We start from the raw sequence: 27,179 nt of genomic DNA on the forward strand, positions 1-27,179 counted from the left end.
AAGTGCCTTTTTCATATCTTCACTTTTCTAACCATAGCCATACTTTTATAAACTAGTGGAACTCTGGCTTCTGTGTTAATATTGCAACAGTATTGAATAGTGTAATTGGAGTATCTTACACTATTTTCTTCCAAAAGCTTTTCTTATTGGTACACAAATGGATATTTAGCCTATGCAGTTATTTAATTAATTTTGTTCTCCTTCCCCTTTTTATTTCTTCCTGATTTTCTATTATTTTATTTCTCTCTGCTAGCTCTTCTTCTAATGAAAGAGCTAATAACTATAACAGCATCCCATGACAATTCCACTATGTGATGACAAATATTCTTTGCCGAGGTCAGAATCATATTATATTTCTAGTCATCAACTTCAACATTCCAGTCAACAGTGCATAGAACTGTTACAACTGCAGAAATCCTCTAATGGGCCAAGTTCATCTCTGAGGTTACTTCTGTATGTCTAAAAGATTTAAACAGAGGCAAATATTCTTTGGTAAGTGTTTCCTTCTGAAATATTTCTTTGTTAGATGATTTGTTGATAGTTCAAACTACTTTTGAACAAGAGCCATTCATAGAAGACAGTCACCAGCTACTAATAGTGTGAGCCAGATTTTCAAAAGACTTCTACTTCCATTTTATACTCCAATCTATATGGACAGATGTTCAGAAGAGCTCTGCATGCTGGGTTCTGGTTGGCGGCAGTGCTCTTTTGAAAACACAGCCACAAGAAACTCTGCGAGATGCTGGGAACTGAGCCCTTAAAAATCTGATCTTCTGCTCCTTTGAAAATCCAGAAGAACGTAACACTTCAGGGCCAGAGTTTCACACCAGCTTCACACCCACCAGCTCTTATTTAGGCTTCTGCATGATGCCAGGCAGACTTTTCAAAGCACCCAGCCATAAGCCCTTGTTCTCAAGAGGAACTGTTGGGGGCTGAACTTTTGGCTATCCTGCCACTTTTATTTGAGTGCCTTAATGGCAGCTGAGCACTTCTGGAAATGTGGCTGCCACATGGGTGAGGAGGACCTGTGGTAAGCTGGCACTGAAAATCACATGCTGTTTAACTCTGGCGTACCCTAATCCTCCTTTATGTCACTTTGGCAAAGTACAGAGGGGCTGTAAGTGGAATTAATGTAACTGGCTAATAGTTTAAGGCCTTTTTACATTGTCACTATAAAGAAGACCCAGGGTTACTGAGAGCTGGTCCCATGGTTCATTTGGAATTCCTGCTTTCAATTCTTATATACAGCATGATTAGGGATGTAATAGTATAACTGTTTAAATGGTTAACTGATAAGCTTGGTTAGTGTTAACGGTTATACGCAGGCCCCCTGCTGAAGAGCTGGCTGCTACTCCTTGCTGCTGGTTCTGTATCAGAGGCAACAGCACAGGATGGCAACCATTTCCTGGGAGCAGGGTTGCAGGTGGGAGCCGGTGCGTGCCAGCTCCCAAGGAGCTGGTTGCCAGCATGTGCTGCAGGCTGTGCAGTATAAAGCTTATAATGCAGAGTCTGCAGCGCAGCCAGTTCCCCTGGAATGGGGCCAGCTGGCTCTGCTTCTAGGGAAATGGCTGCACTGCAGGCTCTGCAGTGTAAGCTTTAGACTGCAGAGCCCACAGCGAGTAACCATGTAACCATTGAGATTTTCAGCAGTTACACAGTTATCTAATTAATCGCTTTTTAACGTCCCTAAATATGACACCTTTTCTCCACTCTGGGAGTGTAAAAGGCTTTGGAATGGGTTTAACTGCACCTATTTTAAGGTCCCTTTACACTGCTAGAGCAGCACAAAAGGGGCTTAGTGTAAAAGAGAATGTGGTCACATATGGTTTTGATTTATGACATAAACTTGGGACAATGAAAACTGCCAGTGATCACATGCGCAAAGTTCTGAGATCAAGACCAAGTGACAAGGCTAGCAAAGTAAGCAATCAGACAGGCTCTGCTCTTCTCTGATGAGTGAAAATGCCGTTTCACTGGTGAAAAGCAGAATTTTCCCTGTTAGCTTCACACTCAGAGTAGTTTTGCTCTTGTGTGCATCTTTCATAGAACTTTGATGTATGTCATTTATAAAGGCTAATATCTCTACTGCAATTTATTTCAAAGTTACTTGCAGTAATAGGGTTCAGATGCTATCATAGTGCACGTCTACACTGCACCATTATTTCGAGATAACTAGAGTTATTTCGAAATAATAATGTGAGCGTCTACACAGACATTCCGTTATTTCAAAATAAATTTGAATTAACAGATGGCTTATTCCGAAATCTGTAAACCTCATTCTACAAGGAATAACGCCTTTTCTGAAATAGCTATTTTGAAATAAGATGTGTATAGACGCTGCACTGCTGCTATTTTGAAATAGCCTCTCACCAGAGCCATTCTAAGTTATTCCTTCCCGATGCCTCCTGGGGTCCTAAATTGAGATAGCACATCTACAAACCTGCCTCAGACTAATTTTGAGGCTTCCCTGCAGTGTAGACATGCTATTTTGAAACAAGTCATTTCAGAATAACTATTCCAGAATAGTTTATTTCAAAATAAGCTTGCAGTGTAGATGTGCCCATAGTTAGAGTCATGTAACACCACTGAATGCAAGACAATTTTTTTTCACCCCAAAGACTATGTGATCAAAGAAATGGGTAGGATAGTTATAATTTTGTCACGTGCACATTTGCTCACTCTCGTTTAAATCCTCACATGACCCAAGTAGCTTATCTTACACAGCTGGGTTTTCCAAAACTAAAGCCACTGCCTCAAACATGTTTTGTTTCTTGTTTATATCTTGTTGGAAGACTAGAAACAGAAGCTGGTGGGACAGAAATTAAGATTTAAAAATGCTATTTCCTGTGAAGAAAATCCATGTCCCTGGGTTACAGTTAACAAATCTGTTTTACAATGCCAGATGAGTGCCAGCAGAATGACAGAATTTGGCAAAAAAATTCCCATCATTCCTAAAAATTCCCTCCATTGGTGTATCAGTCTGGAAAGGGAGGCTGGAGAGGAAAGGATAAAATGCCACAATCTACATTGGTCCATTATCCACGGGCAATAAGGGTATATTTGAAAAATATGTTCATACTCAGAAGTTACTGAGTGTACCTTTCATCTTGATCACGAAACATTGCTAATGACTTTGTGCCATTTGGCTGTGAGAAATATTGTTTTAGCTCTGCAGAATCATCTCCCGGAGGACTTGTGGAAGCATTACCTCAAACATCAAACATGCATATTTTAATGAACAGTATTAGTCTATGCTCTGCTTAGCTACAGTTCTAGGCTTTCAAAACAGAAAAGTTAATGAGTTCTCCCTTCTGCCAATCAAATACAAATAATTGAAAAAAATCTTTTTTGCTGGTGGGGTTCTGAAATGAGCTGTATTTTAAAAAAATCAAACACACCTATTTGGTATTTTAAAAGTTATTCTGAATGTATAGCCGAGGATGAGGAGCCCCCTTCCTAGTGTCTGTGATGTCAGTGGAGCTATGCTAGCTGAAGATCTGTACTGCAATACACGTTTATTAACCCATTCAAATCTTCCAAAGGCCACAGGCAAAATTCTGCTCTCTGTATAGCCAGGCACAAAACAGGAGCAATTCCACTGACTTAGTGGAGTTACTCTGGATTTGCACGATGGTATAAAAGAGAGCAGAAACAGAAATGAAACTGTGTTTGAAAAACCTGAGGAGTGGTCAGAAATGTACATGTTAGGCATGCAGGCACTGAGTGTTCTCTCAATAAACTTCTATACTGATACCACATGTGCCACAAAGAGCATAATGGCAGCCAGCTCCTCTGTTCCTACTGATACACTCTTACACAGATTCACATCATGACTGCTGCTGCCTGCTTTGCCTTCTCACAGTAACTTCCTCCATTCATTCTGAGCTAGGACGGGGTCCCAGGGGAAAGCTTAGGAATCTCACTTTTGGCAAAGGATCTCATTCCCATGGAAGTAAGCACAGCTTTTACACCCCCATTTAACGACATGGCAACATTCTCATACATTAGACTCATTTCCTCACTGCCTTGACACGAGGAGCAAATGCTGGAGACCAGCCAGCCTGTGCAAAGTGAAGCAAATTCTTAAACTGTTCATCTCCTCTCAGATGATGTACAAAAAACTCAACTGCATTCTGTCCTGTACTGTTAGTTTAGGGTCATTATAAATGCATGACTTTGGATCATTTTACATTCTGAACTCCCTGGACAATATAAACAGGCTGACCTGCAGATTTCTGAAAAACAACTTCAGTTTGTAAGCTCGTGTTTTAGACTGAATTTGCATCCATTTTGCCTCGACTGAAATGCGAGTGGGTGTAATTATGTGTAAAGAATTTCACAACAGCACAGTCATCTGATGGAACAAGGCGGGGCAAAAGAGGAAACTTTTGAAGCTGATCAAAGCTTTTCTTTGTAGCTGAAAACTAAAATAGATCAAACAAACGAGAGACAGACCTAAGCTGCAAAACTCAAAGATGGACTTGAAAACCTGCTCCCACCAGCTCCAAACCGTACAGTGGTCTGAAACCAGATTGGAGGATACCAGAGATTTTTATCCAGAGGCTACTTCAATTGCAAACGATAAACTTCTTCAGCACCTTCCCTCTAATGGGATGTTTGAGGCTAGGTTTTCAGTGCCCTGTGATGGTTTCTTCAACCATTCTTTGCTGAGCTGGCTCTCTGCTCCTTTTAAAAGAAGCCTTAAAAATAGGCCCAGTTCAGTGTTGAGCTTCACTTGTTACAAAGAGCAAGGATCTTGTCCATAGCTTATGGGTTCATGTCCCACAGGTCATCATGAGACAAGGCAGTGTGGAATCCAAACAATGCAATAGCATTTCTGGATGAAATCTAGTGTCTTCTCCTATGCCTGTCCTATTTTGACTATTCTCTCTCTCTTTCTTTCTCTTTCTCTCTCTCCTGATGATGGTGCTGCTGCTTGCAAAGAAGTGCAGTGAAGCCTGGATCTGATATGACTGATCTTGTCAGCAGAAAAAAAGAGTAATTTACTTAGAGAGTGTTCAAATGAGGAGACCACTTCCACATACCCTTAACTCTTTCCCATTGTGCTAAACTTATGTCTCCGAGCCATTCACGCTACTACATTTGCTATATATGTTCTTATACCACCCTCATCCCTGTAGTACTGGAATGTGCAGCAGACAAGATTCTCCCAGCAGGTACTACAGATGATAGCCTCCCATACGCTGGGAAGCACAGAGGTCTCCACATGTATAGTTTAACAGTAATGAGTTAGGGTTCTTGGGGTACTAGAGATGGCTGTCCCATTACAGCATATTTACAGTTTTTAGTGCTTTCTATACATATGGTATATAAAATTAGCAAACATATAATTTATTACCCTTTCTCACTGTAGCTGAATGTTTGAAACAGAGCACCTATTCATCACTCTCTTACTAGTCCAAACAAACAGGTCTCCAATGTTGATTGATGAATATATCGGGTTTCTTTGCTGCTGCTGCTGTTGAATTAATTATTCTGAGTTTACTTTCCACATGGTTTTCTTTTTTTAAACAGCCTTTGAAACACATAGGTTCAGACTCACTACCACAAAGGTTCCTGTACACCGAAGGGCACCTTAATGTGAAATTACATTTCCATCCTCTTTGAATGGCAAAAATAGGGCTTTAGGGTTAAATGAGAATCAGGCTCAAAGTCTTTTACTTGCTGTTCGTCACCAGTAAGGAATAATAAAACAAAACACCAAAAAATTAAGACATCCACAGTTATTTCTGCAGGACATTCTGACTACCTTATAAAGCCTTTTTGAATATTATAGGGGAAGCTGGCAGCAACCCTATATTGAGACTGCCTGACACTTACAGTTATAAAGGTTTCTTGCAGCTATTTTCAAAAAGTTCTAACCCTTCAACTGTTTGCAGCAATCCACTGAAAGTCAGCAGGGACAGTGCCCTGAAGCTAGAGACAGGCCTTTTGCTTCCCCATGAAATTTCATTCACATTTCGATGAGTTGCAAACAGTTGAAAATCATCACTTGCTTTTCATTGCTTGTGTTCCTCGGGGAAATTCTGGTATCATGGCAAACAATGACTGAACATTAACATTCTGAACAGGTGGGTGCACTCTACCACCAAAGCTTCAACAGCAGCACATGCTACACTGGGAACACCTGGCAAGTGCCAGAGTGGCTGTAGCACTGGATGAGGAAAATAAGTGAGTCTTTTCCTTAAATCTGGCACACATGACCTTCCCTTGGAGGGCACCACATGGGCAAGAGATACCAAACTTCATGTGTGGGGAAGGAGAAGAGAGCCAAGCTGGGCTTCCCACAACCAAGCTGGGTTTCAGATCCAACACATGACCTCTACTGCCCTTTCCTCCTTGGTAGCACCACACCAGCATGATATCCCCTACATCAGTGGGAGAGACAGAATTAGCCAAGCTCCTACTGATTGCTCCCTAGATCTCACATATTGCCTTGGTCAGTAGCTTCTCCCCTGCTGGAGTAATAGCCTACTCCTGGCTACTGGCAAACACCACTAGCTTTGGCGCTCAAGTGATAGATATCTGCATTCCCGTGGTGTAGGCGGAAAGTTCCTGGTAATCAACAACACAGGTAAGCCATTTTGGAAAAGTCCAAAACAGAAACATAGACTCCATCTTGGCTGCCCTTCTCCTTCCTGCCCTGAGGCACTTTCCCGCTCTTTTGATGTTTTGGCAGAAAAGCTAGACAGACACGTGACCTAGGTTCTGTCCAGCGACAGCAGCTTATTTAAGGGCTGTCTCTTCAGTTCCAAGGGGCTGCCCTTCTGAGTGGCAGAGTCTGGAGCTACTTAGAGGGGTACGCCAGCACCACACAGATAGGTTTCGGTTGTCGCCCCATCCCTGCTCACTCCATCCTCTGCTCTCCCTTAGCCTCTCTCACTCACTCATTTGCAGGGGGTTGGATGCAGAAGAGAGTTGAGGCTCTGAGGTGGGCTAGGGTGGAGGAGGGGGTTCTGGACTGGGGCTAAGAGGTTTGGAGTGCAGGTGTGGGGCTTAGGGCTGAGGGAGGGGGGCTTAGGATTTAGGAAAGTTTGGGTGTGGGAGGGGACTCAGGACTGGGGTAGGAGGTTGGTGTGGAGAAGAGGATGAAGACTCTGGGTGGCACTTATCTCAGGCTTCTCTCAGAAAGGAGCAATATAGCCCTCTAGATCCTCCTAGGTATAGAGGCGGTTGGGGCTCCACACACTATTCCTGCCCACTGGTACCATGCCCACAACTCCCACTGGCTGTGGTTCCAATGTAAAGTGAACATTCCTTTTTTAAAGAGGAATAAGGGATCTTTTGGAAAAGGCTTTATTTTCCAAAAGATTCCCGTCTAGACTGGCGCTTTTTTCCGGCAAAGCCCAAAGCCGGAAAAAAGCGGCAGCCATGTTTATGCAAATGAAGTGGGGGGGATTTAAATCCCCGCTTCATTTGCAATTGCGATGTGTCTAATTTGCATCCCTTTTACGGAAAAGGGATGCAGTCTAGACTCAGCCAATAGGTTCCAAGTTACTGACATGAATGGGTGCTCGCTTAGCACTCTTGAAAATCAATTTGTCTATTTAGATGCCTTATTGTGGCTCTGGGTGCCAAGCTTTGGCCATGCACATTTGAAAATGTTCACTATAACTTCTGTCTCTGTTTATCTGTAAATTGGTTAATTAGTTACCAGCATCACAGACATGGTGGGGGTGAATTAATGGATGTAAAATAATTGGAAGATGCTACATATGTGTGTATTTATTATTACTATGTAGTATTGGAATTCAGGTGCCACAAAGGACCATCTTTTCTCTTCCAAGTATCTCATTTGTGCTTTTTTATTTTGGTGCTTCTAGAATGAGGCTGAAACAATACAAAAACAGGTCTTTTACCATTTGGGCACTGCTATCCATAAGTCCAGCATTAGCATTGTTCTGTCACTATAAATGACTTGCTGAGGTACTAGAAAAATCTGTTAGAAACACAGACACTTGTACACCCAGAAGAGTTACAGGGGAGTTACTCTGGGAAATGCTGCTCTTTTCCAAGAGGCCCTGGACTTTGAAAACTTTATTCTAGTGAGCCTGCAACAGGAAATCAACTGCTTGCTCTATTTACACACACACTTTCTTACCCTGAGAATAACGTGCCACTTTTATTGTTCAAATCCATTGTATCAAATGTAAATTTAAAGCTAGAGTTCTCTAATTAGAAGCCCAGGACTGCTTTTTGTTTGATTTTGTTTTGCATAGTGGCATCTCCTGCATGAAAAACAACAATGTAGATGAATACAACAATCAATTAGCATCACATCCCTTTGATCACTGCAGTCCAAACATTTCTGCACTCCCGGGTATCAAATGTAGAGAAAATATCTTAGGGACTTTCATTTTTTTTCTTCCCCCCTCCCGCACAACTGGCTTTCATCAACTATCAATGTGCAAATGCAATGGTATCAGTGGTTTCTGACTTACTTTGGATTCCATTGGGGAAAAAAAAGGAAATATTCTTCTTGAACAGATCATAACAATAGAGAAAAAAACCCTAATGATAACTAGCATAGCCAGGGGCCTTTGTGTCAGCTGTACTAATGCATGGTACACACATTCCCAATCATACTCTTGCAAGGGTCTGTATTCTGCTCAGTACATGCTCACAAAATTCTCATTAGCCTTCATTATTGAGAGGCACACATGAACATGAAGCAAGAGAACAAATTAATGTTTCAGCTCATAAGAGGTAGTATACAGGGTAAGGTGGGGAAGAGAGGCAGCAACTGATCTGGAGGAAGAAAAAAGGCCTGGAAATATTAAAATCACAGAATCGCCCAGGAAAACACCTAAGCTATGTCTATACTGCCTCCTCTTGTGCAAAAAAATATGCAAATGAGGCAAAGCATGGAATATCGCCGCACCTCATTTGCATAATTAATTACGCTCAGTTTTGGCGCCAGAGTCTTTTGTGCAAAAAGGAGACATCTACACGGCTTCTTTTTGCGCAAAAACTCCTTCTTGCACAAGAGCTGTTCTTTGTGAAAAAAATGCTAAAGAACAGCTTTTGCACAAAAGCCTCTTGCGCCACAATGGAGCCTCATTAATTATGCAAATGAGGCATGGCGATATTCCATGCTTTGCCTCATTTGCATATTTTTTTGCAGAAGAGGGGGCAGTGTAGACATAGTCCTAATTTTCTTGAATTGAGGCACTCTGCAGAAGATAAGCACTTATGACACAGATGTCCAAATCCCATGTTTTGGCTTTAAAAATCACAGCCCTTAAGATTCATTTTTATACCTTTACAAATCAAGGGATAAATTCCTTAAGCAAATATTTCCAAGTTATTATAGCATAACACATGAGTACTTCTCAGCAAAGACTAAAAGCACTATACATTATTTTGTTTTAAAAAAGAATTTGCTTCATGCATGTGGCTATTAAAAAACAGCTACAAAGAGTCCAGTTCAAAGCCTGCTGAGGAGAACAGAAAGACTCGCATTGATTCCAATGTACTCTGGATCGGGCCCTATTACTTATGAAACATACTGGTCTGAATAGCGTTTTTAGGATGAAGCCAGGTGTTAGTAACCCAACTGCCCTTAGCTTATGGAGTACAACATTTCCATGTTTGCCACAGAGGATTTAGTTTGTGGACTGTGAATAATCCACAAGTTATTTACTTATTTTAAAAATAAAATTCAGCTCTGAAAACTCTACCAGAAGGCTACTGAGTGCTAACACCAAAGGAAGGGAAGGGTCTCCTATATGTAAACCCAAAGGAGATGACCTCTTTCTTGAGGTGCTGGGCCATATGGTAGTACACCCCCACAAGAAAGTCAGCTGCACGAGTGATAGGGTGCTTGAAGAACTGGAGGGAAGGAGTGGGACAGACTTTGAGGAGAAAGAGACAAAGGCAAAAAGTGAAAAGCGGGATGAGGGATTCAGCAAGATAGTAGAGGGAGGTCAGAGCAAGGAAGAGAGGGCAGAGTGTGGCACGGAAGTCAGGAGGCTACAAGGCTGAGATTCTCAAAGGGGACACTGAATTTTGGGTGCCTAATATCCTCTGTCTCTTTTTGAAAATCCCAGCCTAAGTCAAGAAGGGACAGCAATTATAGCACTGTAATTAACAAGAATAGATTAGTGAAACAGGTCAGCTAGTTACATAGTATTTGCCACTAATTAAACAGACAATCAGCAGGACAAGGCAGATTAATTAAATAGCCAGAGCATCAGTTATGATAGGAAAAGGGGTAGGTAGATGGTTGTAGATTCACTCAGTTTGTGTTTTGGTTTGGTCACTGTGGCACACACCTCTAAAACACCACATTAAAGAGACATATTTGGTTCTGTTATGATAGTAATGTAAGTCACCCCCAAGTCTGGATCAGCTCACTGCCAATGAAATATCCCATAGGGAGCACTGGTCAAAAATAAGAATAAATTGTCCCCTTTTCGCTGGAACTTTTTGAAATTCCAATGATTTTGACCAGGTCCATTCACAGGAAGGGAGAAGAATGGAAAACTCCAGAAGGATGTACGGCCCTTCCAATCATTCCTGGAGGAAGGGTCGGTTTTTGTCACCCCATGAAATGGCTCCCACTCCATGGCATTCTCAAAAGCCAAAATGAACCAATCCAAACCAATCCAAATGCACCAGATTACCCTTTTCCTGGACTAGCTGTGTTCGACACTTTACAGAACATAGAATGAGACAGCCTTGTCCTGAAGTGCTGACAGTTGATAGAAGCAAGCCAGACAAAGCATGGGAGAAAGGGAGTATCATTATCCCCACTTTGCAGATGGAGAATGAAGGTAGTGAGACATTAATGGCCTCATTCAAAGTCAATGGGAAACCTTCCATCCTAGGAAAAAGGCAGCAAATCCATTCCTGAACTTTGGGATCCCAAAGGAGGCCAGGATCCTCCATGTGAAGGCTCAGTTCTGAGAAAGAGAAGAGCTAAATAGTGGGAATCCTCTTGGCAAATATTGACCAGCTGGCCTACTATTACTATTCTGTTCTCCCATTGGAATGCAACATTCACCAGCATGAGAGATGAGAGAAATGTGCTGCTCCTACATCCACCATATTGGTCTTTTTTTTCATAAGGGGTTAAGTCTGTTAGATTTTACACTTTCTTTTGTGGTGCCCTGGCATATTACACTGTGCCAGATTTGTGAAACACTAACAAAATAAACGCCCAGCGGATAACCTGGTTCTTTGGATGCAGTTAAATTAACACCCAGCAGGGACAAATTTGCAGCTTCGGGGACAAGGGTTAAGTTAATGTGTTTTCATTCCTGGAGTATATTGGCAAGTGTGTGACAGTAAAGATATAACTCTTCAGGCAAACTGGGAGGGAACAGATGTGTTTGGATTAAGTATGAACCTACTCACGTCATCTGCTATGAACTTCAGTCTTTACAGTTCTAAACAGTTCTGTTAGGCTGCTTCTACACTGCAGCACTATTTCAGGATACTGGAGCAGAGCCAGCCCAAGGTACGGGCTAGCCGGGCTACCACCCGGGACGCCCCATTGTAGGGGGTGCCGTGAGGAGCTGCCAGGACGGGCGGGGATGACACTGCGCATGTTCCGCGTCCTCGGGGTGGCGCTACACATGCGCCAGGCGCCTGGTGGCGGGGCTGTGCATGCACTGGGTGCCCGGGGGCAGGGCCGCACATGCGCCGTGTGCCCGGGGCGGGACCGTGCCTGGGGGTGGGGCCACACATGCAGCACCGTACTCCCGGAGCCTGGGGTGCACGAATGGCTTGGGCCGGCCCTGTACTGGAGGTATCCCAATATAGCTATTCCGTGTCTTTTGAGCGTGTCCGTTATTTCAAAATATAATGTGCTTGCTATTCCAATGTCCCTGTAAATCTCATTCCACAAGAAGGGACATTTCAAAGTAATGATTTATTTTGAAATAACTGCTGTGTAGACAGTTCCAAATTACGAAATAAGGTATTTTGAAATTGACTCAAAGTAAGCTACGCAATTTGCATAGCTGATTTCGAGCTTCAGGTGCAGTGTAGACACACCCTTAACTACTATACTCTTGCATGGGTCCAGCAGAGACCAAGAAGGTCACTTCAACACAATAGGTTAAAGTCAAATTAAGCTACGCAACTGCAGCTACGTCAAATCGCATAGCTTTAGTCAAAATAGCTTAATTCAGCTTTTAGCGCTGTCTACACAGCAAGAAGTCAAAGGAAGAACACTCTTCCTTCGATTTCCCTTATACCTTGTAAAATGAGGGTTACAGGAGTTGGAGTAAAAAGTCCTCCGACTCTACACTATTTCAAAATAAAGGCTTGTAGCGCAGACACAAATTGTGTTATTTCAGGATAACATGAGTTATTCCGAAATAATGCTGCTGTGTAGACATATCAGAAGAGTGCATGAAAGAGGCTATTTTCTACTATTGCTATTCTAGCTGACAGCAGAAAACACGGACATTATCTCAAGAAAGCCTGGATTTTTCTAGGTTTACAGTTTAGAGAAGTTCAGATGAGTTTAAGCACAGGATAAATGTGGTTGCTTTTCTAACCTCAAACAAAGAACTAACCCTTTTAGTCATTCACCCTAAATGTAGAGCCCCTGCTTAGGGATAAGGAAGTCCATACTGCATCAGATCATCTAGCCCAGCATCCTGTCTTCTAACAGAGGCCAGTGCCAGGTGCTTCCCAGGGAATGAACAGAACAGGTCAGTAGCGCAAAGAAATAAGGGGGCACAAAGTTCCACATTATTCCCCTCTGCTGTTTCCTTGTACCGCAAGTGGTAATGCAAGAGGGGATGGAGGCTCTGTTTTTCTTCACCTCTGTGCAGGTAGATGGGAGTGGGTGGGAACTGGATGGAGCTGCAGCTCCATCTCTCGTTAGTAATGCTATGATTTAGTCACAAAAGTCATGGAAGACATGTAATCTGTGAGTTCCAAAGAACTTTAACCAGTGGCAGATGGGAGCCTCAAGGTCCCGTCACTGTCTGTGGTGGCGGAGAGATGCCTGGTAACCCTGCTGCCTGAGGCATTGGGAGCGCTCTGAGCTCCAACCTAGATCTTCTCCTGGCTGTTGTGAGTGGTAGGGGGAGCCCCACAGCTCCTCACTGCTGCAAGCAGAAGAGGGGACTCCACAGTAGGAGATGGCAGTGGCATCCCATAGATCCTGGCTGGGGGACCCCACAGCTCTCCATTGTTGTGGGCAGCAGGGGCCCCTTGAAGGTCCTGCCTACTGTGGGCAGCATGGAGACCCTTGCAGTTCCATACTGCCATGTGCGGAAGGGACCCCCACAACTCCCCGCCACTATGGATGTCAGGATGGTAATGGGGGGGGGGGACCCTGGCTGCCAAGATGGAGGGATACCCTGGATATGTGAATGCCCATGTGGGGATAGGGGTCCTCAGAGCTCCCAACTGGCCCCTGCAGCTGCCCAGCTGCTCCCCATTTTGCCACAGACATTTTTGGTAAAAGTCAGGGACAAGTTACGAGTTTCTGTGAATTTTTCTTTATTGCCTGTGACCTGTCCCTGAATTTTAAGAAAAATATCCAAGGCAAAATCTTTGTCTGATTCACTGATCATCACAGTTGTGCTGGCACACAAGATGATGTACATCAGGGTACTTGTCCTTTGGGGAAGGGTAGCAAGTACCACGAGGCAGATTGTAACTTGCAGAGGAACCATCTGTCTCCTTTTCTATTGCAAAGGAAGCATAGCAGCAAACTGCCCTTTTCTGGGGGCTTGGGGCATAGTCTTAGTTGGGATCACCTCCTATTACCTATTTTGATCCAATTGATTTGACATTGTTGTTTGTCCCCACAGGCAGTATAATCCAATAGATAAGGGACCTGGAGTCCTGCTGGCTCTAATTCCTGGTTCTTCCACTGACTTACTCCCTGACCTGGATAAATCAATTAACCACTCGCCACCTCACTCTGCCTGCCTGTACAATGGGGATATAATCCTTACTTACCTCTTTAATGCTTTATAAAGTTAGGCTGGGATTTTCTCTGGAGACTAAAGGAGTGAGACACCCAAATCACAGTGAATTTCAATTGGAGTCTAGCTTCAAACCCTCATAAAGAAAAAATGAGGACCACACTACATGAGTTTTAAATAATCACAGACCATTGGTGGAATAAACTTCTGTTTATTACACAGCATCGCTTGGGTCCACATCAGTGAGAGTTGGGGATTTTTGGAGGGTTTTTTTTTTTTTTTTTTTTTTTTTGCTTCTCACTTGTGTGGTCCGCAACTGATTTTTCTGTGGGTCAGTGGCCGCCGACCCAAAAAAGGTTCCCTATCCCTGCCATAAATAAAGACAACCTTTTATGTTGGACATCATAATTTACTTTATTAAAAATGAAGTCTGGCCAACAAGCCCACAATTGGGGCCCAGCCCCCACCTGGCCACAGCTTCATAACCCTACAGCACCACTCCCCACCAATTCTAAGCCCATCTTACACCTGAACCCCCTGCCCTGAGCTTCTCATACCCTCACATCCCCAAACTCCTGCACCTCCCACATCCCCAGCCCCCTGCCATAAGACTGACAGAAGACAGCCAGCATGCATACATGAAACTGGATTTGACCAGTTATGATGTAAACATCATAGAAATGTGCAAAAAGCTGCAGCTGCAGAAGTCCCATGAAATAAAGTCTGAGAGTACATTGTTTCATTTATGCTATTATTAATCATTATGTCAATTATCAATAATATTAAGTTGTATATTTTCAATCATGCAAATGGGCATTCTTATGCTGCTCTTATTCTTATGACTACTTCTTCTGAATTTTGATGTAGTTTGGCTCTTTGGCTTGAAAAGGTTGCCGACACCTGCCTTAGGAGATGGCACAAAGCCCTGTCAGAGTCACAAAAGAGCTCATCAGCCAAGTAGGCCAAAAACTTGGAACAGAGAAGACCTAGGGTCTGACCAGACTAGGGGAAGTGAGGGCTATGCCCCCCAAAAGAGTGACTCATCATATCACACTTCTGGGGTTTTGAAAAGAAGAAATATACTGCAAGCCTGGCATGCAGGAGGAGTAATGTCCTCCCCACACTTTCCAAAGGATGAGCCCAGCCGTAGATGAGATTATGGAAATGATGATTTATTACGTAAATGCTGACAATGCCATGGTCCCGGGTATTAATTAAATAGGCAACAGACTATGCACTGGGAGATCCAGAGGTTTAAGAATGAGAACAATTGATGGCCCATGTGAAGTGGTGAGTGAAGCTCTCATGACCTCCACTTAAACTGACCCCAAGATCTGGAAGTCACTGACTACATGCAGCTGTCAGGACATAATGGCACATGTCTAGAGCTGTATTGAATTACCGTGGCTTCAGTCCACTGAGGGACTTGGGGAATTTATTCTGATTTCTGTTCACTTGAGTTCCTTCCTTTCTCATAGTACATAAAAATTAAAAAGAATCTCAGCTGAAACTTCGGAGTTTAACTCGCTTTGGGTCAAAACCCTGAATGGTCCAGGACTTGAGATACTTAGGTTCTGTTCCTGGCACTGCCACAGATTTTCTGTGTGACTTTGGGCAAAACACTTAGCTGCCCTATCCTTCAGTTTCCCATTTGTAACATAGTAATAACACTACTTACTACCCAACCACACAGGAGTGCTAAAGATTGTGAGTATCAGAGGGGTAGCCGTGTTAGTCTGAATCTGCAAAAGCGACGAGGAGTCCTGTGGCACCTTATAGACTACATGCATCTGACGAAGTGGGTCTTTGCCCACGAAAGCTTATGCTCCTACACTTCAGTTAGTCTATAAGGTGCCACAGGACTCCTCAAAGATTGTGAGGCAATCGGATACTGCAATTTAATGGGCACGTGAGAAGAACTACAAGTAGTCAAACAATATTTGTTTGGTGAGTCTGTGTACATATTCTGTCCAATTTTATTTTAGTGATTTGATTAATCATATTTAATAAGCCACACAGCTGATCAGAAGCTTTCAACAATATTTGCTGCATTTATTCAACTCTAGTCAAAATGACTGAATTTTGCAGGGGTTCCATCCCAAGGCCTAGAGTCTCATCCCAAAATCATACTCCAGTAACTGGTCCATGGTCCCTAAAACCTAAGTGAAAACTTGATTTCAAACTTTTCCCCAAACTCAGTCATCCAGGATTTCCCTAAAACCAGCCCAGATTCACTAAAAGGACCATAAACTTCATTGAGCATGGGCTAGACTTGGACTTATAATGAAACCTGAAAGCAAGAGAGTTTGGAATTTTATTACAAGAGAGTTTTGTTGTGACTGTACACTTACTGGTAGAGAATGGGAAACATAGACACAGACACAGAATAAAACATATGAGCAAACAAAACCCCAATTCAATGCAGCTTCTTCCAGGAAACCAAGAATATTTCATTACAATAACTCGTCCCTAGAGGCTAAAAAGCAGCTAATTAGCAAGTCTCACAGAAAACCTCCAGTTTAACAGAAAAGTGACTGAGACAGGCAGAGAAATTATAAGCCTGACAGTCCATTTAAAAAAGCTTTAGCTGATACAGCCATGTCCAGATGCTTTTTTGGAATGTCAAATCAGGGGAAAAAAAACCCAGAATGATCTAAAGCACGTGAATTGATAGTTAACAGTGTTGTGCCATTTGATGGTGGAGTTACAGCAGCTCTCCATGAACTGTGTACTCATGCTACAAATCCATTGCTCAAGCTATAGTAGCAAAGGGCCAGATTCCACACTCTGCTTTACAGTGTGTACAGTATCTAATATAAAAAAGCACTGATAATAAAGTCAATTATTAACCATTAATAATTAATATTTTGTTACCTTTAATAATGAGTGTGAAGCCTCACGGGCAGGAGGTAAAGCCCATGAAAAAAGGGAGTGGAGTCTACATGACATGATCCTTCCTCTTTATGAGAGCTGTAGTTAGGATCTCATTAGCGTTACTGGAGTTACCCCATGGATGAATTTAGCCCCCTATGTTCCCCAAAGCCTCTGCTTCCTGGATACTCCCATGTCACGCCCCTCCATACAGCTCAAGACCCTTTTTCCTACTCAGAAGAGGATACCATGACAGTTTCATGTGCTCAAACAGTTTTTAGATTGCTTCTTTCCTTCTCATGGGAGGTTTCCACAGAAGGGAGAATAAAGGAGATTTAAGAAAATTAAACTGTGGGCAAGTGGGGGGAGGTATATAACTCTATGAGAGTATGATAAGTCATTTTTTATAAACATAATTTGCCATTGATATTTTCTTGGATTTTTTATTATGTATTCCCATGTTCTGAATATTCAGTTTCTTTTCACAAATGCCTTCTAATGCGGAATCTGCTCCTCAGGCTTGCTGGTCAATGTGTCTTTGATGGACATCTGGATTTTAACATGTTTTAATTAAAACAACAACAAAAAAACCCTTCTCTTCTTATGAAGCCATGTCAATGACTCCCTAAATAAAATTATAATTTACTTTTCATTTCATTAAAAGCCCAATTGGGAAATATCTGAAGCCTCTCCCCCATCTTAAAAAAAACACATTTCTGTCTCAGTTTTTGCACTGGCTGTCTCTGGCTATATGATAATTTTCTGTGGAACATTTGATGATAATCAGAAAAGGCTTTGGTTTCTTACGAGAGCTTGGAAAATGAGATCTTTTTTTCCTTTTAGAAAATATTTTTAAAATGCCATATCTCAAACTGGTTTTGAGCAGACAATCCTCTCTGTGTTTTATGTACATTCTATGTCTTTCTTGAGGTTTATTAACTTTAAGTGATTTTATGAAAGATTGTGGTACTGGTTTTCTGGGAACATCTGATGATTTCAACAGGGGTTATAAAAGCTTCTTGAGAGCTTCTGAATTGTTTGTCAGGTCCAAAGCAAAAGTTTTCAGAACCAGCAAACTCCACCAGCTAAACCACTAGTGTTCAAGAAACTGAAAAGCTCAACATCTCCTGTAGCACATCCTGCAGACTTTGTAATGTCTGGAGTGCAAATAGCCAGCAAATAGCCAGCTGAAGATGCTTGCAAATTCTTCCGGCTCAGCCTAAGGATTCTGTTGGCTCTGCTGGCTAAAAAGTGAGGTACGAAGAAGTTTAGCAGGTGAACAGTATGACAGTTACAAATACTGCAGGCCAATATGGGTTAATGATATCTCTCTGTAAACACAGCTCCTGCTTCTGAAGAATTTCACCACTGTGTAATGAAAAACAGGACTGTGTAGCACTTTAAAGACTAACAAGACGGTTTAATAGGTGATGAGCTTTCGTGGGCCAGACCCACTTCCATCACCTATTAAACCATCTTGTTAGTCTTTAAAGTGCTACATAGTCCTGTTTTTTGTTTCAGCTGCACCAGACTAACACGGCTACATTTCTACCACCACTGTGTAATGACTGCTACAGAGTTTTGAAGTGACCACTCTGGGGCTAAAAGAAGATGAGATCACTTCAGAATGCAGATGTTCCAGAGTTTCTGCTACAAAATTCTCAGAACTGGCTCTTGCCTTTCCAAGGCTTTGTGTAACTGCACTGCTATGGGCTAGCTTGCCCCATTCTGCTCACAAAACTGTGGGCAGGGATTATGAAGTGTCCCTTGCAGAAGCTAATGATAAGCATTCCTTATAGTGAGAAGTCATTGGGGCCCTGAAAAAATTAATATGGGCAAAAGGCTCCCAATCCAGTTGGTCCCTTGAATGCCCAGAGATCTCAGATCTGCATGTATTACTCATGCCTTCCTATTGGTTGGCTGGCTCCCTGCCCTCTGGCAGAAGGAGCAATATTCCCATTGGTCATGTCCCTGAAGCTTGCTCAGCAGTAGCGACTGGGTGAGGGACACAGGAGGAAGCTTAAAACTGTTTCAACCACATGACTGTTAGTGTTTTAATTTGTACCCAGAATGTCGTCTTGTATATTTTTCAAAAATATTCATGGTTATAAAAGTCCTGCCTGTCTCTGCTATGCTGACAGATTGCATGAAGAGCACCATCATGGCTATATAACAAGTCTGCTCAAATCCATCTGACATTGCCAGTCTGTGAAGAGAGTGGGGAAACATTTGTGTAAGGACCATAGAAGTACAGTGGCTAAAGCATAAAGAGATCAGCCAAGGATCAGTAGATCCCCTGGAACACAGACTCATAAAATATTAGGCTAGAAGAGACCTCAAAAGATAATCTAGTTCAGCCCCCCACACTGAGGCATAGGGTTGCCAGATGGTTTCAACAAAAATACTGGACATACCTGACATTACGTCACAATCCACATTACATCTTATTTAGAAAATACTGGACATTTATATTTTCTCATTTATATTTTCTCAATTTGTTTCCCGAACAGAAAGCTCAAATACTAGACTGTCCGGTTCAAAACAAAGTAAACCTAGGGGTGGGCAAAAGGGCCAGATCTGGCCTACCAAGTGGGTTGATCCGGCCCGCGGATGCCCTGCCACTCCCCACCCCCAAGTCAATTAGGGTCTGGGGAGCACGTGACGTCTCCTCCCACCCTGCAAGGGGCACAAGGTACTTAGAGTCAACCATCAACTGCTGCTCAGCTGGTGCTTGACTCTAAGCATAGCGCTCCCTTGTAAGGTGGTAGCAGGGAGTGAGAGACTTCCTGTGCTTCCCCTGCCCCCAGGCCCTGATTGACTTGGGGGTGGGGAGTGGTAGGGCATCCACGGGAAAAGTCTTCTCCCACTGCTAGGGCCTTGGGTGAGGGGGCAGGGGCAAAGAATTCACTGCTCCTTCCACTCTCAGGTCAATCAGGGTCTGTGGGCGGGAAAATTGTTGTCCACACTTACCTAGACCATCCTTGACATTTGTGGTATTTGTCTAATCCACTCTGAAAACCTCCAATGATGGGGGGGTCCACAACCTCATTGAGAGTCTATTCCACTGCTTAACTATCCTTATAGTTAAAAAGCTGTTTTCCTCCAATATCTAACTTAAATCTTTCTTGTGGCAGATTAAGCCAGTAAGTCCTGTCCTACCTTCAGTGGACATGGAGAGCAATTAATTATGTACCTGTATATAAAAGCCCTTAATAGTCTTCAAATATGTTATGAGCTTAGCCCCCCCAGACTTGTTTCCTTAGGACTAATTCAGGTTTTCAAAACCTTTGAACATTTTTGTTGCTCTCTGCTAGATTCTCTACAATTTGTCCATCTCTTTTCTACAGTGTGGAGCCCAAACATGGCCCCATACAGATTGAACCTCTCTAGTCTGGCACCCTTGGGACCTGACTGGTGCCAAACCAGAGAATTTGCCAGACCACGGGAGGTCAATGTTGTCTCACAGCATTACCAGCACTTCCATTGCTTACTGGGCTCTTAGAAGACATTTAGGGAGACATAAGAGCTAAATCACAGCTGCTTCCAGGGTTCTGGGAAACCCTGGGAGCAAATGCTGCCGCCATGTGTGGGGCGGGGGAACCCTGAGAGCAGCTGCCCCTTCACGTGCAGGACTGGAGCCAGGGAACCCCGGGAGCAGCTGCCGCCGCACACAGAGCTGGGGCAGGGGAACCTTGGGGAGCAGCAGCTGCTGCCACCATTCCTGGGTCCAGGAACCCTTGGGAGCAGCTGCACTGTTGTGTGCAGGGCTGGAACCAGAGAATCCTGGGAGCAGCTACTGCCACTGATGCCATGTGCAGGGCTGGGAAAAGCCGCCGCGTGTGGGGCCAGATCCAGGGAACCCCAGGAGTAGCTACTGCCCTGTGCAGGGCTGGGGACAGGGAGCAGAGTCCCGTGAGAGGGCTGGGGGCAGCAGATCCAGGCAAGTGAGCCAGAGGAGGTCAGGTCTCTGGGATCTTCTGGGGCAGTTGCCAGGAGGGGAGACCCGGGACAGCCCAGACACCTGACCTCTCCTGGTCTGGCAAATTCCCTTGTTTGGGACCACTCTGGTCCCCAGGGTGCCAGACAAGGGAGGTTCAACCTGTATTTCAACCAGTCGTGCACCCCCTTTGTTGGAAATTCATCTACACCACATTTTCATAGTTTCCTTATGAGAATGTCATGTAGGATTGCCAAAAGACTTACTAAATATCAAGATATATTATGTCTTCTGCTTCCCCCCATGCATGATGCCAGTATCCCTGTCAAAGAAGGAAATTGGTTGGGCATGATTTGTTCTTGACAAATCCATGGTGGCTGTTGCTTATGATCTTGTTATCCTATTACTTATTACACTATCAACATAATATTGTCCAGGCCAAAACAACAGCTGCTTCCTCGCCAGCTTCTTCAAACAAACAAAAAATCCTTTCTGCCTGAAATTTCTCATATACTGTCTCCTATGAGGAGATGACATTTTGAGGAGGCAGTGATTTATTGACCAAGTTGTCTGGGAAGCAAAAAATGAATTTTCAGTTATACAAGTCTTCTAATTCATTTATTTAAATTTCTGCTTTTTGTACCACCTGATTCCATGTCAAATCAGGTGGATGTAGAAACTCCAGTTTTTTTGACCCATTTATATTAGTGCTATTTACATCTGGAAAGTTTGGTTTAGTCCATTATCAGTCATTAATTATAGGATTTGCCTCCGCTCCCATCTCTGACAAATTCATAGGTTACCTAGCAGATTTTATACATTTGAAATATTGCTAATCACAAGAATTCAATCATAAATCAGCCCCCCCCCCCATCATAATATTGCCTTAATATCACGAGATTAAATAATCTCCAATAACATTTGAGATTTCTTTCTGGTTTCTGAGCCTATAGGTTACATTTGGGTCACATTTTTAAGCTTTACTCTAGAACCATAAAAGATAGAAATGTACTTAAAATCACATGATTCCAAGAGCTGGTGCTTTAGGAAAAGCAGCAGTCATCACTAGGCTAACGATAAAAAAAATCACAAGAGTTTGCAACACTGCCTTTGTCTGTAGGTAATTGTAGCGTGCTCATCACTAAGCATCTAAGTGCCTCTGTGAATTTTATTCTCACACCACCCTGTGAGGCAAGTATTTACTATTCCCATTTCCCAAGAGAAGAAGTGAAGCACAGGGATGCAGATTCTCCAGTGCCTTGTAACTTGTACAGCCATTTATGCCATGCTAGCATTTTATACCCACTTCGCAGAAATATAGATAAGTACAAGGGACAACGGGGAATCAAGCCTAATGAGATTAAGGCCAAAATTATCAAAAATAAACTTGTAGGTTTTGACTGTCTCAGTTTTTGGTGCTCATCCTCAGTTATCTTCTTCCTGCTACTTTCTAGTCCCTGCTCATTTCTATCACATATATAGGTATGTATAAACCTACCGAACCTTTGCATTTGCGCTTTTTTTTTTAAACTGATGCCCACCATTCACTCTAAACATACACACACTTACGGTTAGAATTTATAACATTCTTTTATGAACAATTTTTCCATAGAACTTAATACTTAAAAATGATGTTAAGCAAAAGCAGAAATTACACTTGAGCAGTTTTAAATTGTCTTAAAAAAACAGATAATAAAATTCCCTGACAAAAGTTTTTATCAAGTTAGAATCAATATATGTCTAAGAATATTATTCCCCCTCACCCACCGTGCTCCCAGAACAAAACAATGATGTTGTTTGTCATCAAAGCTTTGTAATGATGTTGCCTTAGAAAAGGCAAAAAATAATACAGTGGTTCAAAGCAGTCTAAATTAGGGATATTAAATATAGTTTAATCAACTAATCGTTGATTATTTTTCTGTCAATTAGTCGATAAGCAGGGGAGCCACAGTGAGGTTAGCTCCCGGTCCCAGGTAAGCTCTTAATACATATAAAAGGCTAAAGCGCAGCAGGGGGGACCCAGTGTGAGCTGGGACAGCTGATTTCTGGTTCATGCTGGGTCCCCCCGCTGTGCTTTAGTCCTTTAAATGTATTAAGATCCTGCGAGCTCTTAATACATTTAAAGGACTGGTGTGCAGCAGGGGAACTGGCGTGAGCCAGGCCAGCTGATTCTCGAGTCACACCGGGTCCCCCCTGCTGCACTTCTGATTTTTAAATGTATTAAGAGCCGGCAGCTTTTGTTTATCGGATAGTTGAGTAGTTGCTTACCTCCCTAATCTAAATGTAAGCTAGGAAATGCAGTTAAGACTTTGGGCTATTAGCTTTCCTTACTGGAAAGTATCCATGAAATATGCAATGGTGACATGTTAATTGTGTTGTTACTGGAAGAAAACACAATATTGTGAATGTCTTTCTCATAAAGCTCTTAGGCCTATGCATCCATGGTTTGCACAGTATGATAATTCAACATTTCATCACCAGCTCTTGGGAGATGAGTCTCCATTAAAGATGAGTGGCCTTTGCATTTCATTACAAATTCCTCTAGGTCCGATCTCACTGGGAGGAATGACAGAGTAGAGAAAAGGAAAGTTTTACTGCTGTTTAGAAGGAACACATCTTACCTGTCTGTGCTGTTGAGAGATGGGATACTGCAGTCCTGAAATGTGTGGGCTTTGCTGCATTTTCTGTAGTAACATCTTCTGCTGCAATGCCAATGGTACATTTGGTGGCCTTTGAAGAGGCTGGTTTTGGAGAGTTTGCGGAGGTTGCTGTTGTTGCGCTTGCATGGCACTGGGGTTCGGCTGCTGCTGAGAGTAGTGCAGAATAGAAGACTTGCTTTGGGACCCCAAAACTGAAGGCATCTGCTGGTTGGTTTGCTCTGAGTTAAAATGACACAAAGGCTTTGTGTTGCCATGATGCTGCTCTAGTGGTGACTGAGTGTTGTTCATAAAGTTTCTGTTGAGATCCTGAGGCTTTGGTTGTATTATTATGTCAATGGGATTGCTCTGGGTTGTGGTGTTTGGTTTATAGATGTAGTTACTCATCGCTTTGGACTGATTCCCATTGACAGGTACCCCTGGCATGGCTGAACTTTGGGGGCTGAACTGTTGCTGACGAAAGGAAGGGCTGGGAATTTTCTCTTGTCCAAATTGTCCTGGGGAAGGGCCTGATGGGGACAAGGTGGGCCAGCTGGATGGCTGAGGTTGCTGCTGCTGCTGCTGCTGTTGCTGCTGAATCAAGGCATGTTGTTGTCGGTTGGCTGCTATTTGTTTTAGCTGCTGAGCATGAGATACTTCTTGCCAGTTAGTCATTGGTCGATTTGAGACAGAAGAGACCTGTGTCGACTGTGCTTGATTCTGAGGCACCGAAGGGATTGGTGAAGAGGTGGACATGGCAGCACTGGACATAGTGAAGGCTGGTCCTGTAGAAGGAGGCCTCATTTGTGGGGAGCCCACAGGTGCCTGAGTCAAGCCCGGTGAATATTCACTCTTTATCACTATTTTGTCCATCTGCAGAGAAGATCTAGCAGTGCCTCTCTGGTTTTGCTGCCCAAGATCAATGTTAAATGGCTCATCTTGTTTTATAGTGGCGTTTATCATATTTTCTAGTTCTAGGTCACTCATTGGTGGCACCGATATGTTAGTCAGCTCATTAAACAGCTCCTGAAGCTCTGGGTCCATCATCTGTTCCCCTGTATCTTCCCCATATCTGTTAGGGAAAATGTTTTCATGGGGCATCTGATCATCCAGGTGTTTGCTGCAAGATATGGTTTCTCCTGGTTCTTTCTTGACCTCTTTTAAAGGCATATTAAACATATGCCCACTAGAGTGCATACTGTTTGCTAGGTTGCTGGTCTTTCTTTGTGATCCTTGCCCCCCAGACAAAGTTCCTGACATTGATTGGCTTTGGCAACTGTTAACATGTCCGCCTTGTCCCATAGAAAGATTCTCACCCACTCGTATCCTCTTAATATCAAGGAAAGAGTTATCTGAAATACCATTGGGTCTCTTGTTGTTGTTAACAGGTGATAGATTTACCACCAGCTTCCTCTTCAAGGTGCCCTGGAGCTGAAAGAAGTGGGGAGAAAATAAATAATTAAATGACATTCAAGATCCAATCAATAGTCAGCCAACAGCAGGTTGATACTAATTTGATGCTTATTACGAGAGTTTGAAAAATTATATAGCAAATATTGGGCAATAGAGTAGGATAATCTGGGAATTAGGAGACTTTTTTGTGATACTAAAATTAATGGAGTTAAAATCGATTTCATAAATTTTAAGGCTAGGCTTATGATAAATTAATCTGACTTCTGATGTAACATAGAGCATAGAATTTCACCCAGTTATTCCAGTGTCTATTCCATAGAAGTGTTCTTACTGGCTGGCATTGACTCTGAGGACTCTCTCTGAAAGATGTTTCCAAAGACAAAACGAGTAATTAGCCATCCGCTCCCCACTGATTTTTGGCATAGCCAGATTTATACCAGCTAATGATCTGGTCCACGAGATATCTTCTACTACTGTGTCCCCCCCACGCAAATATGTAACCTCCTCAAAACAGCATCAGGAAGATATAGAAATCCATCAAACCACCATTCCCTCCCCCCATTTAACATAAAAGAACAAATGTCATGTTCCAAAGATGGTCGGAAGAACTGCCATTTGCAAATCTACAATGTAGTTTAGTTCTTTCACTTTATAGCAAAAGACATAATGGAGCCTCATCCACCTAACTGAGTGCATTCAGTACACTGGGTTTGTATTTTCTCTCTTTCATGGCACACTGAGTGAGATTTTTGGGTGGTCATTCACACTACAGAGTGCAATGACTGTAATCTGGTTAGCATGTTTCTTTTAACTTAACACATGAGTCACTGTACTTTCCTTTCCATAAAACCAGAAAACTACATTTCCTTTCGCCATCATCTTGCTATCATTTTGTTTATTAGAAATCATTCTCAAGTCCTCGCTTTCTTCTTTATGGGAAATGGGGAAGTACATATTTTGCTCTCCTATGTTTTGCTGACAGAAGTGCTATATAGATGATGAATAATTTATTCTGTGCATACAAGTGGGTTACCTGGCACTCAGGCCTTTCTTGATGAGCTTTGCATTTGCATTGACATTTTGAAACATGATTATCTGTTTTAAATGTCTTTTGGCCTTCAAATAACCCACCAGCCTCTCCAAGCCTATCATGAGAAACAAGCTCCACACAGACTAGGACAAACCAACTTAAAGTGCCACCAGACCTTCCAGAACAACAGATGTAAACCCTGTAGACATAATCTCCACTGCTGCAATGAACAATACCCCCACAACAAGGTCCACAGGATCTATACTCGCCTACCAAAACATGTGGTTTGCCCTCATTCAGTGCCCCAATAACAATTATGTGGATAAAACCAGACAATCACTATGCTCTCGAATGAACTCACATAGGAAAATGATAAAAAGACCAAAAAACCCTATGACCTGTGGGTGAACACTTTGCACAAAGAGATCACTCTATATGGGTATGTCTACACTACAAAGTTAATTCGAACTAACAGACGTTAGTTCGAATTAACTTTGATAGGCGCTACACTAGCGCTCCGCTAGTTTGAACTTAATTCGAACTAACGGAGCGCTTAGTTCGAACTAGGTAAACCTCATTTTACGAGGACTAACGCCTAGTTCGAACTAGCTAGTTCGAACTAAGGGCTGTGTAGCCCTTTAGTTCGAACTAGTGGGAGGCTACCCCTTCCCAGGTTCCCCCTGGTGGCCTCTCTGGGCACAACCAGGAAAACTCCTCTCTTCTCCCCCAGCCCCGGGCCCTTAAAGGGGTAGACGCTGGCCAGACGGCACTTTGCAGAAACAGCCCTGCCAGCAGTCTCTGCCCCTGACCCAGTGGCCGCAGGATGAGCCAGGCAGCCAGTGGCAGTGACGGGTCCCCCGCCCAGTCCCCCAGCACCCAGGAGCCAGCCAGGGGCCGTAGACGGCGCGCGGCCTCCTGGTCTAGTGCGGAGGTCATGGACCTCATTGAGATTTGGGGGCAGGCCCCCAATCTCCATGATCTCCGCACTAGGAGGAGGAACGCGACTGTCTACAGCCGCATAGCAGCCGCCATGGCCCGAAAGGGACACAGGCGCACCCAGGAGCAGGTGCGCCTGAAAGTCAAGCAGCTGCGTCAGGCGTACGCCAGGGCCACAAGGGGTGGTGCCACAGCAGGGGCTGCCACCTGCCCCTACTTCCCTGCCCTCAACCGACTCTTGGGGGGGTGGGGCGGTCCGTGCCAGCCCGGGGGACAGCGAGCCGGGACCGGAGGGCCCTGACCCGGGCACACCGGAGGGGCCACGGCAGGATGTCCCAGCACCGGAGTCGGCAGGGTCGTCCATGGAGACCGTACCGGGTAAGTAGTTTGAATTAAGTAGTTCGGGGGGGGGGGGGGAAGCCGGAGGGAGACCAGAGACC

General features: G+C 43.4%; 1 protein-coding gene across 2 annotated transcripts in view; it reads right to left on the reverse strand.

Moving 5' to 3' along the window:
* MAML2 (mastermind like transcriptional coactivator 2) overlaps positions 1-27,179 on the reverse strand; it is a 314,884-nt gene that overhangs the window by 89,740 nt on the left and 197,965 nt on the right. For both annotated transcript variants that reach the window (XM_089775734.1, XM_089775735.1), the window contains one exon: positions 23,346-24,791. In XM_089775734.1, coding sequence (XP_089631860.1) covers positions 23,346-24,791 — 1,446 coding nt within the window. The remainder of the gene's footprint in view (positions 1-23,345; positions 24,792-27,179) is intronic.

This window comes from Pelodiscus sinensis, chromosome 1 (assembly GCF_052426305.1).
Source record: "Pelodiscus sinensis isolate ZL-2025 chromosome 1, ASM5242630v1, whole genome shotgun sequence".
NCBI classification, from domain to species: Eukaryota; Metazoa; Chordata; order Testudines; family Trionychidae; genus Pelodiscus; species Pelodiscus sinensis.